The 13,715-nt window shown below is 40.3% G+C and overlaps 1 protein-coding gene across 2 annotated transcripts; it reads left to right on the plus strand.

Annotated features, from left to right (window-relative positions):
* The first annotated feature begins 304 nt into the window (after positions 1 to 304).
* NIT2 (nitrilase family member 2) lies at positions 305 to 13,422 on the plus strand. Of its 2 annotated transcripts, none has more exons than XM_079100586.1 (10): positions 305 to 347; positions 1,217 to 1,335; positions 3,058 to 3,178; positions 4,237 to 4,325; positions 5,593 to 5,686; positions 6,168 to 6,242; positions 7,232 to 7,310; positions 10,733 to 10,831; positions 12,748 to 12,803; positions 13,169 to 13,422. In XM_079100586.1, the coding sequence occupies exons 1-10, from the start codon at positions 320 to 322 to the stop codon at positions 13,258 to 13,260; spliced, it is 852 nt and encodes a 283-aa protein (XP_078956712.1). In that variant the 5' UTR covers positions 305 to 319; the 3' UTR covers positions 13,261 to 13,422. The 2 variants fall into 2 exon arrangements, with proteins under 2 accessions (XP_078956712.1, XP_078956711.1); XM_079100585.1 differs by having other exon boundaries at positions 326 to 404.
* The last annotated feature ends 293 nt before the right edge of the window (positions 13,423 to 13,715 follow it).

Below are 13,715 nucleotides of genomic sequence, written 5' to 3' on the forward strand. Positions count from 1 at the left end.
GAAGGATCACAAGTTCAAACCAGCCCCAGGAACTCAGCGAAGCCCTAAGCAGTTTTGTGAGACTCTGTCTCAAGTAATAAAAGTTGCTGGGGATGCGACTCAGTGGTAGAGCAACCGGTCCCCGGAAAAAACACGACAACCAGATAAACCTGAGCGGTTTGGGGCTCCACGCAAGCCCAGAGGAGCGGGGGCGGAGTTTCTGTCGCCGCGGCCCCGCCCCCCGGCGTGCGTGGTCCCGGCGTGCGTGGTCCCGGCGTGCGTGGCCCCGCCCCGCGCGCCCTCGCTGTCCTCCTGATTCGGCTTCCTTCCCGCGAAGCAAATGGTGCTTTCCGGGAGAGCTATGGCTAGTAAGTGGGGCGGCGAGGCTGACAGCCAGCCTAAGGCCGGAGTGGAGGCTTGGTGCGGTACTGGCGAGAATCAGCCGCCTCAGTCCCTCGCCCCCTTGCGCCTTCGGCTTTGCGGTCGCAGATGTTGGTCAGCTCGGGTGGAGGGCGGCGTGGCCGGCGGGCGGTGGGCTTCCCTGCTGCAGCCCTCTGCAGTGGGATTTGCAGAATGTCAGGCAGACCCTTTCCCTGCTTTTGACGTGGGAGAGGGAGGAAGCCACCAACAGTCATGCTGATCTTTATCTTTCCCTCCCTCAGAAGGAGAGACAAAGCTCAGTTTCTGAGTTTTAGGGGAGACCTTTATTGGGTTTGTGTGATGTTTTGGTGACAGCTTAAAGTATCACTTTGTCCCAAAGTAATGTCGTCTTTTGCTTCCTGTTTTAGAATCCTTTGATTTCATCCAGATTCTGAAACTGTGTAACAAATTGCATTCAGGGTTAAATTTGTATTCACTTACATTCAAGATTAAATCAAGGAATGTGACAGCAGTTTTCCTACTTTTAGGGTTAACCCTGAGCCAAGCAGGCCTTCATCAGAGTTAAGTGTAGATAATAAATCCATTAGATTGTCAGTAATTGTGTCAATCAAAAATATCTCCAGGGGCTGGGATTGTGGCTCAGTGGTAGAGCGCTCACCTAGCATGCCTAAGGCTCTGGGTTCAATCCTCAGCACCACATAAAAATAAAATAAAGGTATTTTGTCCACCTGCAACTAAAATATATATAATTAAAAAAATTCTCCAGACATTGCAAGATGCCCTCTGAGAATCATGCTTCTATCTGACTTTAGTGGTAGATCTTCTGACAGATGTTTTATTTTGTTTTTGTCCTCAGCTTTCCGCTTGGCCCTCATCCAGTTTCATGTTTCTTCCAGCAAATCAAATAATGTCGATCGAGCCTGTAGCCTTGTCCGGGAGGCAGCAAAGCAAGGAGCTCAAATAGTTTCTCTGCCAGTAAGTGTGGAGGCAACCATTCCTTTCTGCTGTAGACCTAGCAGAATAGTGTTTGTTAACTCTGGTCGTCCTCTTATGTTCCAGGTTCAGCAGTGTTTTGAAGCCTCAGTATTGTTACATGTTTGTCATCCTTAGCAAGCGTCTTTGCCATAGAATTTACTAACATGTTTCCAGGTCTTTAACTTTAGAATCTTCTACTCTATTCAGATAAGGAATCCAAAGTCCTAGTATATTTAGAGAGTTACTTAAAGGTCAAAAAAGTCTCTGTAGGACCAGAACATGGTTTTAGAATTGAATTGCTAATATTTTTTTTTTTTTATTTCCACCCTGAACAAGATCCACTTTTTATTGACTCCTCTTTGCTAATATATTTTTTTTAATGACTAAAAATTTTTTTAGAGACATTGAGGAAGCCTGTGGCTTCTTAAAGCTACTAGAACTCTGCATCTCTTTTATGGGTGATTTCCTGAACAGAACCAGCTAAATGTTGCACCACATTTTGTTTGTCAGCAGGTACAGGTTTTCCCCAGACAGGGGTACCCAGATTTCAGAATATGCATCTTCTGGAGTGTTCTTCAAAGGTGTTGTGAGATGGTCTCAGTGAACTAACTCCACTCACTTCCAGCTATGGAGACGAGGTAGCTTTTTACAAACCCTATTTAGATTGGAGAATTTTCAGATCCACCTTGACTTTTAGTCAGTCATCAACCTGCCCCAAATGTGGCAATGAGCAGAAGTCCTTAACAAAAGAGCTTTGAGATCTTACTGTTTGTCTTTCTTTCTTTTTTATGGTAGTGCTGGGGATTGAACCCATGGTTTCCACATGCTAGGCAAACAGGCAAGTGCTCTACCACTGAGCTACCCCCAGCTCTTGAACTCTTACTGGTAATCCAGTTTTCCTTATGTTGCCAGTCATGGGCCTTTTCCGTACTTACGATCTCTTTATTGGTTTGTGTTGCTGAGAGAATAAAGCCCAGGAGTGAAAGAGTTTGAATCCTGTGTGGGCTCACCTCACTGACTGACATGTGTCTGTATGTGCAGTGATCTCTGGGCCTGAGTTTCCCAGCACCTTGCCTAGTACATAGGCAGTATCATTTAATGCAGCATGAGTGAATTAGAGTTGAAATTTTAGTAATTTTTGCTTGTTTTCTGACACGTCAGAGAACTGTCGAAGACAGACATACCCTTATTGAATAAAAAAATTGTAGGATCAGAATGATACTGCTGAAAGGGAATTTAGAAATAGTTCATTTATAGATGAGGAAACATCTTAACCTCTGTGACTTTCAAAGCTTTGTTTTTTTCATGCACAGGTTTTATTGTTGCATAGCTTATAATATAATTTTAAACTTGAGAATTCATCCCAATACCCAAAGTCAAATGAGTAAGCCTTATTTATAGTAGGACTTGGGAGCCCAGGGTTGGAACACGTTATTTTGTACACTCAAGGGAAAGGCAGGCCTAGCCATCTTCCAGGATGATCAGGATTTGGTAGAGCTCACATGACTTGCCTTCTATAGCCCTTCCTGGGATAATTGGCCAGTCTGCTTTTGGCCACAGGCTCTTTAACCCTGGGGTTTTTTCTTAGCCGTATTTTACCCTTTCAAGTGATAGCTGAGTTGGAAGCAGCAGCCTTGTTTTTTTTTCAGCAGAACTTTAAGAAGGGGTTGAATGTTTAATGAGGTTTTTTTCTTCTCCTTTTCTTTGACAACATTATTCTAGGAATGCTTTAATTTTCCATATTGCTTAAAATCTTTTCCTGACTTCGCGGAGAAGATTCCTGGTGAAACCACACAGAAGCTTTCTGAAGTAGCAAAGGAATGCAACTTATATCTCATTGGAGGTAACTTCCTTCTGTGTGATATAATAATGTCCTAAACATTAAAAGTAATTGAATGATTTTTGTTACAGTTAAACTATGAAACATAATTCAATGCTTGAAAAGAATGAGGTAAGTTTATTTCTAATAATAATGTAGAAGAAGCTTCAATACACACTGTAAAGTAGAAAAAAAAAAAAACAAGTTCAACATGGTTATGAATAAGGTATTCCCATTCAGATTAATCCCTTGCACAAAATATGACTGTATACTTTTATATGTAGTTATGTATGTAATGGCATAGTAAATATTATAGAAGGACACACACCTCATTGATATTGATGATTTTTTTCAGAGAAGAAGTGGTGGTGCAGAGGCAGATAAAAATGTGGAAAGATAAATCATACCTGTTTTTTATTATACTAATATAGGGTTGAGAAGTTTTTTCCCTTAGAGTCCACATGCATAAACATAGGTTTATTTTTGTGATTTTGAAGTAATTTTAAATTGTTCTGTTTGGTACAATGAAAAATAAGCACAGTAAAATTCTGTTCAATAAATACAGCAAACAAAATTACCTTTGTGTTATGATATATTAAGGGTTAGAAATGAGTAAAATGTAGCAAAGCAAGAAGCATAGAGATGGAACTGTCATCAGTGATGGAGAGTCCTATGACTTAATGTTCTCATCTTGAGGCCTTTTAGGGTATAGTCTTGTTGCAGGACCTAGTGAAATTAAGGTGAACAACAAGAAATTATTTTGCTCTGTTACATATTGAGCATTGCTCAAGATTATGACTGAATTTGAGGAACAGTTTGGCGGTCTTTTAAATCTGTCTTCGCCATCTGATCTGATTATTTTTCATCTACACTTTAGACCTTATCTCTGAAAGATGATATTCACGAAGAAAATAGAGTTAAATAATGTGTAGAAGAGAATAAACTATATCATTGGACCCAAGTGACAGCTTATCAGGCCTTTATCACAAAATAATTATCACTAGTTATCACAAAATAATTGCTCTATTCTTTTTAGTTTCTTTTTGTTTTATGTGCCAGTATGTTTATTCTTTTAATGAAAGGCTCCATGTCTGAAGAGGATGCTGGGAAATTATATAACACCTGTACTGTCTTTGGGCCTGATGGAACGTTACTAGTAAAGCACAGAAAGGTAAGTAGGGAATGTGCAAGTCTCATTGCCTCTTTTTTTCTGCGGGGGGGGGGGGGGGGGGAGGCGGGGATTGAACTCACGAGGCACTCAACCACTAAGACACATCCCCAGCCCTGTTCTGTATTTTATTTAGAGACAGGGTCTCACTGAGTTGCCTCGCTGCTGCTGAGGCTTTGAACTCACGATCCTCCTGCCTCAGCCTCCTGAGCCACTGGGATTACAGGTGTGTGCCACCACTCATGGCCTCATTGCCTCTTAAGAATCTGCTTCAAAGTTTCCTAGTGTCTCTTATGATTCACACATCTTGCATTTTGGCACAAGTGGCTGTTCTTGGCCACACACATTTTTATATAAAGGACTCAGTATGTCAATTTCTGCAAAGGAACAACCTACTGGAATTTTTATTAGGATTTCATTAAATATACAGAAATTGGTTTGGGGTGACTTGATATCTTTGCAGTAGTAAGTGCACATACATTTGGAACTATTAAGTTTTCCTGATGAATTGATCTTTTTGTTATTATGAGATGCCTCTTTTTTCTTGTTTTTCTCTTGAAGTCAACTTTATATCTGCTAATACTAGTTACTCCAAGGTCTTTAAGTTTATTGTTTGCCTAATAAATGTTTTTCTAATCTTTTGTTTATTTATTTTTAATTTTGGGGGTACTAGGAATTAAACCCAGGGGAACTTTACCACTGAGCTAATATCCCCAACCCTTAACATTTTAATGTTTTTAAGTTTTGAGACAGGATATCACTAAGTCTGAGGCTGGCTCCAACTTGAGATCCTCCTACCCAAGCCTCCTCAGCCTTAGTCACTGGCATTACAGACTTGTACCATTGGCATCCAGCTCTTATCTTTTATTTTCAATTTCTGTGTGTCTTATATATTCAATCTGTATGTGTCTTATATTTTAAATGGTTCTCTTATATACAGTATGTAGTTGGCTTTTACTTTTTTATTCAGATTTACAGTTTCTACCTTCTAACTGGAGTGGCTCACTCATTTATATTTAATGTGATTATTGATATGGTTAGATTTGGTATACAGATTATATTTTTCCCTTTGTTCTTTTCTGCATTATTTTGAATTATTAACTAGTTCTTAGAATTCCATTTAATTTATCTTTCAGCTTTTTAGTTATACCTCTTTGCTTTTTTTTTTTTTTTGGGTGCTAGAAATTGAAGTGAGGGCCTTGCACATGCTAAGTACACATTGTTAGCCCTGCTGAAAAAGAGATACCCAAATCAGTTATTTGTGTTGCAGATCCATCTTTTTGACATTGATATTCCTGGGAAAATTACATGTCAAGAATCTAAAGCATTGAGTCCTGGTGATAGTTTCTCCATATTTGATACTCGTACGTAGTAGATAAATTTGCCTTTTTTACTAACCCCAGAGAAGGAGATGTTCCTTTCTTTTTATGTCTCTTCAACTTTTTCACAACCTGACTGAAAGTCCAGAGGTGAGGAAGGCAAAGAACAGTCAGAGATCTGAAAAGTTCAGGCCAAAATAGAGGACTAAGCATCTGGCACAGTTTTATTCTTCCATGTGGTCATATCCTATGACATGTGTTCCTGTTAGACCATGATTGAACACCCCTCACTTAGTGAGCATTCATGTAGAAATGAATTTTTCATTTCTGTTCTGTTGATGTAAATGATGTCTTTGTGAGATGAAATATGAGTAGGATCGAGCTAATAAATGGTCTTCATTCAGGGGTCCTGTGTTATTTTATTCCTGTTAGTATTTTGTGATCATTAAGTTATGGAGGCTTTACCCTGCCATGTGATGCTACAGGAGGTTAACTTTTTATTTGTGTATTTTCTGTTTGGAAACAGCTTACTGCAAAGTGGGCCTTGGCATCTGCTATGACATCCGTTTTGCAGAACTTGCACAAGTGTATGCACAGAGAGGTGAGACAGTGCTAATCAGTTGTGTTCCAAAATCACAGAGGGTTGGTTCTGGGCTGGTCTCGGGTGGAGGGATCCCTAAGCATAAACTTTGCACGAAAAGCACAAATATTATGCACAAATGCACAAAAGAATTGGGGATGAAATGTGATCACCACATGTTCAACTCCTTCACTCCATCTGGCTTCTCAGACCTGCTGTGTATGGATGATGGGGCTTTTGAGGGGTGGCAATTTAACATATTTACCATGTAGCTAAAAAGCAGGAGCCATGCTCCTAAATGTCTGCTCTGCCTTCTAAGCCTCTCCTGTTACTGTGTTTGTAGTAACTTTGAGCACAGTAGAAATGAAGAAATGGCCTATACTCTCACGAATTTCAGCACTCAGGTATATAGCCAGTGACATTTTGGTCCAAATTAGGAGAAGAATGGTAGTGTCTGGAAGCATGCAGAACCAAGTCAGAGCTGTGTTCTAATTCCAGATCTTCCCCTTGTGTGGTACTCAATGATGTTAGCATTTTACTAAAGTTGCTTCCCATTTCCCACTGAGCAAAGTGAAGTGATAAGGGTCGTTTGACTGCCTGCCAAGCAGAAGGTAGGGGTTTAGTGGTCTGTGTTGAGCCTTATCAGTAAACTCCAGAGCAACTACTCTGCCCCTAATTTCAGTTGAAAAGAATCACAGAACATGGTCGTTAGCCATGTGGTACTGACCCTACAGTGCTGAGAAAAATCTGAATGAAAATTCTGTACTTTTTTTTTAATTGAAGGTATATATTCTGATTTCAGTCCAGTCCCACTTTACTTGTGGCTGTTTCTTTTATGTGTTTATCTCTGGAAGAATTCAGAGCTGTATCTTCATGCTGTTGACTCTGACTGACTAGGCTGACATCTTTCTGTGCTTTGAAAAGTTTGAGTTTAGTCCCTGTTGGTAGGAGTAGAGGGAGGGACTGATGTTCATCTGCATCCACTGTTCTTTGATTTTTCTGTCCCCAAGGTTGCCAATTGTTGGTGTATCCTTCAGCTTTCAGTTTGACCACTGGATCAGCCCACTGGGAGTTGCTTCAGCGAAGCCGGTAGGAATGAATCATCTCAGTGTTTCCTCTTTGTGGAAAGATTTTTGATTTTTCCCGGAATGGAATTCTGCCCCTGAGCCAACATGCCCTGGTGTCCAGATGCAGTTACAAAGGATGAATCTGCAGGGAGGGCTTCTATTGCTGGGTACCTTCTCAGAAACCATAGAGCCAACCTCAAGGATTTCAAGGACTTTGGTTTTTCATTTTGAGAGCATTCAGTGATACTGATTTGATTTTTCTGTGATTAGATATGAATTGGTCTCTTCTAAGACAGTTACCAGCAACCTTTGCAGAAAAATTGAGACCAGTGGAGCTTATGTGCTTAGTACCCCCGAAGCCAAAGAAAGGACAGGGTTAATTTAGCCTGTTGACCCTAGAAAGAGAGTTGTGGTCTTTGCATAGCTGACTGTGCCATTCAGTTTAGGGTGCTTATCCTGTCCCATCCTCCACACCAACTACTTACTAGTCCTCAGGATACTCTGTCTAGAAACTCATTCATTTGCTTAATCATACTTCCAGCATTGTTCTGTTGAATTAGATCTGTTCTGTAGTATTTATGAGAATATTTAGGAAAAGTTCCTGCTTTTCTGTTATAATCATGACCTGAGATGGAGTAGGCTTCAAATTCAGTATTCACTTCCTCATCATCAGTCTCATTGTTTACCCTCTTCTTCATCACTTTCATCGTCTTTGCCCTCATCTTTGACTTCTTTCTCTTCTTCCTTGTCACATTGGACTGGGTTTCCAGGAGGCTGGGGAGCCCTACTCCCCATGGCCCACCATTTAGCCGTGTAGTTTCCCCTTGTACAAGATTTTTGTTCTTGTTAAACAAAACTTAAACCATAGAGTACAACTATTTACATAGCCCTTACATTGTATTATGTACTATAAGTGATATAGAGATGATGTAAAGTACACAGGAAGATGTGCATAGGCCATGAACAAATATTATACCTATAAACAAGTTTTAAAATTTATTTTTAATTAACATATAAAAACATATTGTACATATGAATGGGGTACCATGAAACCCTTAGTACACATATACATCGAGCAGCATTGAAACTAGGTTAAATATTTTTCTTCTAGTCAGGTGTAGTTGGCTCATGCCTGTAGTCCCAGCATTTGGGATGCTAAGGCAGGAGGATTGCTTGAACCCATGAGTTCAAGACCAGCCTGGGCAACAGTGAGACCCCCGTCTCAAAACAAAGACAAAAAAAAAAAAGTATCTGTCTCCTCAAATATTTATCACTTCTTTTTGGTGAAAAGTTCAGAAATCCTTTCTTTTAACCTTTTGAAATGTATAGTACATTATTGTTATCTAAGATCACTCTACAGTGCACACCAGAATTCGTTCTTGTGCGACAGTACACATTGATCAAAATTTGCCCATCCCTCTCTACCCCCTCCTCAGTCTCTTGTAACCACCATTCTACTCTCAATTTCTATGAGATAACTTTTAAGATCCCTTACAGGAATCTTTATGTGCCTGGATTTTGCTTAATGTAACAACCTCTAGGGTTTTTTTTTTTTTTTTTTTGGTTCCAGGGATTGTATTCAGGGCTGCTTAACTACTGAGCCACGTCCCCAGCCCTTTTTTGTATTTCATTTTGAGACATCAGTCTCACTGAGTTGCTTAGTGCCTTGCTGAGTTGCTGAGGCTGACTTTTTTTTTTTTTTTTGCAGTGCTGGGGATTGAACCCAGAGCCTTGTGCATGCAAGACAAGCTCTACCAACTGAGCTATATCCCAGCCCACTGAGGCTGGCTTTGAACTCTCGATCCTCCTGCCTCAGCCTCCCAAGTTGCTGGGATTATAGGTGTGTGTCACCGTGCCTAGCCACAGTCTCTGGTTTTATTCATGTTGTTGCAAATGACAGGATTTCATTCATTTTTAGGGTTTATTCCAATGTACATTTTCTTTATCTGCTCATCAATTGATGGGCACTTATATTGTTTGCATTTCTCAGCTATTGTGAATAATGCTGCAGTGAACATGGAAGTGCAGATATCTCTTTGATACCCTGATTTCATTCTTTTGGATATACGCCCAGGAGTATGATTATTGGGTCATGTGGTAGTTCCACTTTTAACTTCCCAAGGAACTTCTATACTGTTTTCCATAATGTACTATTTACATTTCCACTAACAATGTGCAGGTTTTCCCTTTCCTCCACATCCTCACCAGCACTTGTTATCTTTAGTCTTTTTGATAATAGGTATTCTTACTGGGATGAAGTGATATCTCATTGTGGTATTGGTTTGCATTTCACTGCTGGTTAGTGATATTGAGTATCTTTTCATACATTTGTTAGCCATTTGTGTTGTTCTGCTTTTGTCACGGTGACAAAGTATCTGAGATAAACAACTTTTACAAAGGAAAGGTTTATTATGGCTCATGGTTCCAATCTATGGTTACTTGACCTGTTTTTTTTTTTTTTTTTTCTCTCCTTTTTGTGGGGTAAGGTGGGGGATCAAGCTGTGGGCCTTATTGATGCTAGGCATGCGCTAGGATTGTATCACTGAGCTATCATGACTGAGTTCATCACGGCTGGAACATATAGTGGAGACCTGTTCACCTTAGGGTGGCCAGGAAGCAGAGAAAGAAAGAGGAGGGGCCAGAGTCCTAATATCTCCTTCAGGGTCACAACCCTCACTAAATTTCCTTCCACTAGGCCCCACCACCACCTCCTGGTAGTGCTGTGGGCTGGGAACAACCCTTCAACACCTGGGACTTCGGGGCACATTCAGAATCTGAACTGTAGAACCATTTGTATTTTTTTTCTTTTTTGAGAAATGTCTATTTACATATCACCCATTTTTTAAGCAGATTATTTAGCTTTTTGCTATTGAGTTTCTGGAGTTGCTTATAGTCTGGATCTTTTTTTTTTTTTTTTTTCTTTTTTGTACTGGGAATCGAACCCAGTGGCACTTTACCACCAAGCTATACCCCACCCCTTTTTTATTTTGATACAAGATTTCGTTAAATTGCTGAGGCCAACCTCAGACTTGTGCTTCAGCCTTTCAAGTTGCTGGAATTGCAGGCAGGTACCACCACATCTGGCTTATAGTTTGGATATTAACAATGAACACTATCAGATACATAATTTGTAAATATTTCCTTGCATTCTGTACTTTGTGCACTCATGATTGTTTTATTCACTGTAGAAAAGATTTTTAGTTTGATATAATCCCATTTGTATATTTGTGCTTTTGTTCTCTGTATTTTTAGGGTCTTGCCCCCCTCCCCGCCAGTCCTTGCTCATTCCAATATCCTAAAACATTGCAACATTGCCTCTGTTTTCTTCTAGTGTTTCAGTCCTTTTTTTTTTTTTTTTTTTTTTTTTAAAGAATCTGTACACTTGGGATAGAGAAATGTTGTAGATGTATAATGTGCATAACTTTTTCTGTTCACTGGCTACAGGGCTCTTGATAATCAGTTGTATGTGGCCACAGTCTCTCCTGCCCGGGATGAGAATGTCTCCTTTGTTGTCTGGGGACACAGCACTGTTGTGAATCCTTGGTGAGTATGTCTAAGTGAGGGCGGGCTCAGTGGGAGCTTGAGAGATGACACATGGGCAGGTAGCTTGTCTGGACCCTGACCAACCTTCTTCACCTCGCATTCCCAACTCCCCAAAGACAGGCACAAGAGAAGCTTCTACCTGAAAACCAGGTGAAAAAGAAATCATCACCTTAGCCCTCTTCTCTGCAAACACTTTACTGACTGAGCTATCTCCCCAGCCCCAGCCCTCTTCTCTTTGTCCGAGTGACCTTCACTGTCAGTCACACTTGGATCACTTAGGGTAGACAAGCCAGTAGTAAAGGGTGGGTGGTTTCAGTAAGAGATTCCTGAACCCTTAACTCTTGGTTAAAATTTAGGCTAAGTAACTGATCCTAGGACAGAAATGAGTTACAGGGCAAGGACTTTGCTCTCAGCATAATGATTAGAGGAGCAGGGAGTGTGCATTTAGTAAGGGAAACTATGACCCTGTATCATGTGAAAGGGTGAAACATTTTATTACTCAATGAAAGCAGCATGTAAGTCCATTCAGACATACACGCATCCCTTAATATGCAGACCTTATGGTCTGCATTTGTAGTTTATATTGTACTTTGACATACATGATCAACTTGGACTCAGGAACTTATCCTTATTAAACTCTTTATTATTGATAGTGGAACTATGCTTCACAGAATTTACTGGATCTAGGACTTAACACACACACTGGTATGTACTTCTACAATTTCAGGATTAATAGACAAGATTGAGAAAGATTAAACATTAAGTGAGGGTCCTCAAATGCTCACACTTCTGATATAGTATCTAAAGCTTGATGTGTGCAGTGGGGAGGCCTTGGAAGATATGAGGAAAATATGACTAGTGAAATGCTCCCTGATCCTTCTACGTGTTAGAATTAAAATTTGTGGAGGGTACTGGAAGACTGGAAGGGTTAAGCTGGCTTAACAGTTTTCATGAAATTGCATCCAGTTCCTCTGTCAAGTTATTACTAATAGGCTTCCTGCCTCTTGGACTGCTGTTCCTGCTGTTCTCAGGATAGATTCTGTGAACAAGAAGAATACAAAGTAATTGTGATTTGCCTTCTTCATTCTTGGGGGTCCTCTGGCTTGTGTTGACATTGGGGTGGGTACCTGGGTTACATAGAGAGGAATCATTGAGTGCCAGGGCAAATGGACAAGAATTAGAAAAGAACAGAAAGGGATTTGGTTAAATGGCATTAAGTGGCATCTGTGCCACATATGTTTATGGCTCTCTGGTAAGTGGAACCAGTTATTATGTCAGATTGTTTGTTATGACAGATTATTTTGGAAAACATTTATTTCACTAAAATGTTTTTGAATACCTGCTCTGGGCTAAGAGACTAAGCACTGGAATTACTTTCCAGATTAGTGTTAAGCATGTTGATCCCCACCACTTCTAACCAGACTATAGTTTGAAATGTTTTTTGCTCCAATCTGAAACTGAAATCCCTAAGCATAGGAATCCAGGGATCCCAGCAGAACTGGGGCCTGTACAGGCCCAGCATCACCACCCTCAGGTGGGGTAGCTGCCTGGGCAGGGGTAAGGAGCAGATTTGACTGTCCTTGCAAAGGTCCTTGTTGAAGGACACTCATGAAGAAGTAGGGTGGCGCTGTTGTAGTGAACTTTATTCCCTGATGTTTATAATTATGGAATAGCTACCACTTCCTAACAGCAATTTTATGAAACATACTTTCTAATTCTCTCACTAAGCCTCAGAGCTCCTGGTGATTCCAAATGACTTGCCATAAAGTCACACAGTTACTAGATGACAAAACAGCAATTAGTACCCCTATGTTTTGCTTTATCTTTCCCTTTGACTCGTGAGACAAGAGGAAAAACACAGACCTGGAATATGACCAGATGTCAGTGAGTCTGCTCATTCTCTGAATCTTTTCCAGGGGGGAGGTCATAGCCAAAGCTGGCACTGAAGAAATGATCCTGTATGCTGACATAGGTAAGATTTGCTATGATAGTTTGAGTCCCTTGTGTCCCCAGTGATCTCAGGCCAGATCTCCTAGGTATGAAGCCTCAGTCACTTGAAATGACTTCTTTATGCTCCTTTTTGCTTAGGTTTCCGAGTATTCTAGGTCTGATTTTTGAGGCCAGGTGCATAGGGCTATAGCTCAGCTTAAGTTTTCTTTGTTTGATTTGCAATGACCTTGGGACCGCTGCCAGGCCATGGGTGCATTCAGATAAAGTGCACTTACATAAGGTGAGTCACTTGCTGAGACTCTAGTTGTTTTTGCAGCTTGGGAAAGAGATCCTCTTGGTCAGTGAGGATTTGCAAATTATTAATCGTGCACTTTCCTGTTCTTGCAGACCTGAAGAAGTTGGCTGAAATACGTCAGCAAATCCCCATTTTTAAACAGAAGCGATCAGACCTCTATGCAGTGGAGATGAAAAAGTTCTAGTTTGTTTCCAACATCTCACAAAACACAAAGAAACGAATGTTTCTGCATCATGGCTTCTATTGATTCTTGCTTTGTAGGGATGCTGAAATTGAAAATACTACTGAGCTACATGCTTATGTTTCTATTGAATTCTTTAATGGAGTGTTTTTTGTTTTTTTTCTTTTTCTTTGTTTTTTTAAATTAAGTTTCAGCCTTTTCCTCCTCAGGGAGCTCTCTATTAAGATGATAAAGCCATCCTGAATAGTTAAGAAAGGACACAGGCTGACATCAAAGAGCAGAAAGGGAAGGCCATGAAGCTTCTTTCCTTAAGATGCCTAAGAGCAGTTGATGAAAAATAACATCTTGGTATCCTGGTGGTTAATGTACCTATTACAGACATTTTTGTATATTGAGCCTCTTATCCCACATACTAGAGTTGGTCTGGTGTTAAATTTTTCAAAAGTATAGTAAAGTTA

Source organism: Sciurus vulgaris (genome assembly GCF_902686455.1).
Source record: "Sciurus vulgaris genome assembly, chromosome: 10".
NCBI classification, from domain to species: domain Eukaryota; kingdom Metazoa; phylum Chordata; class Mammalia; order Rodentia; family Sciuridae; genus Sciurus; species Sciurus vulgaris.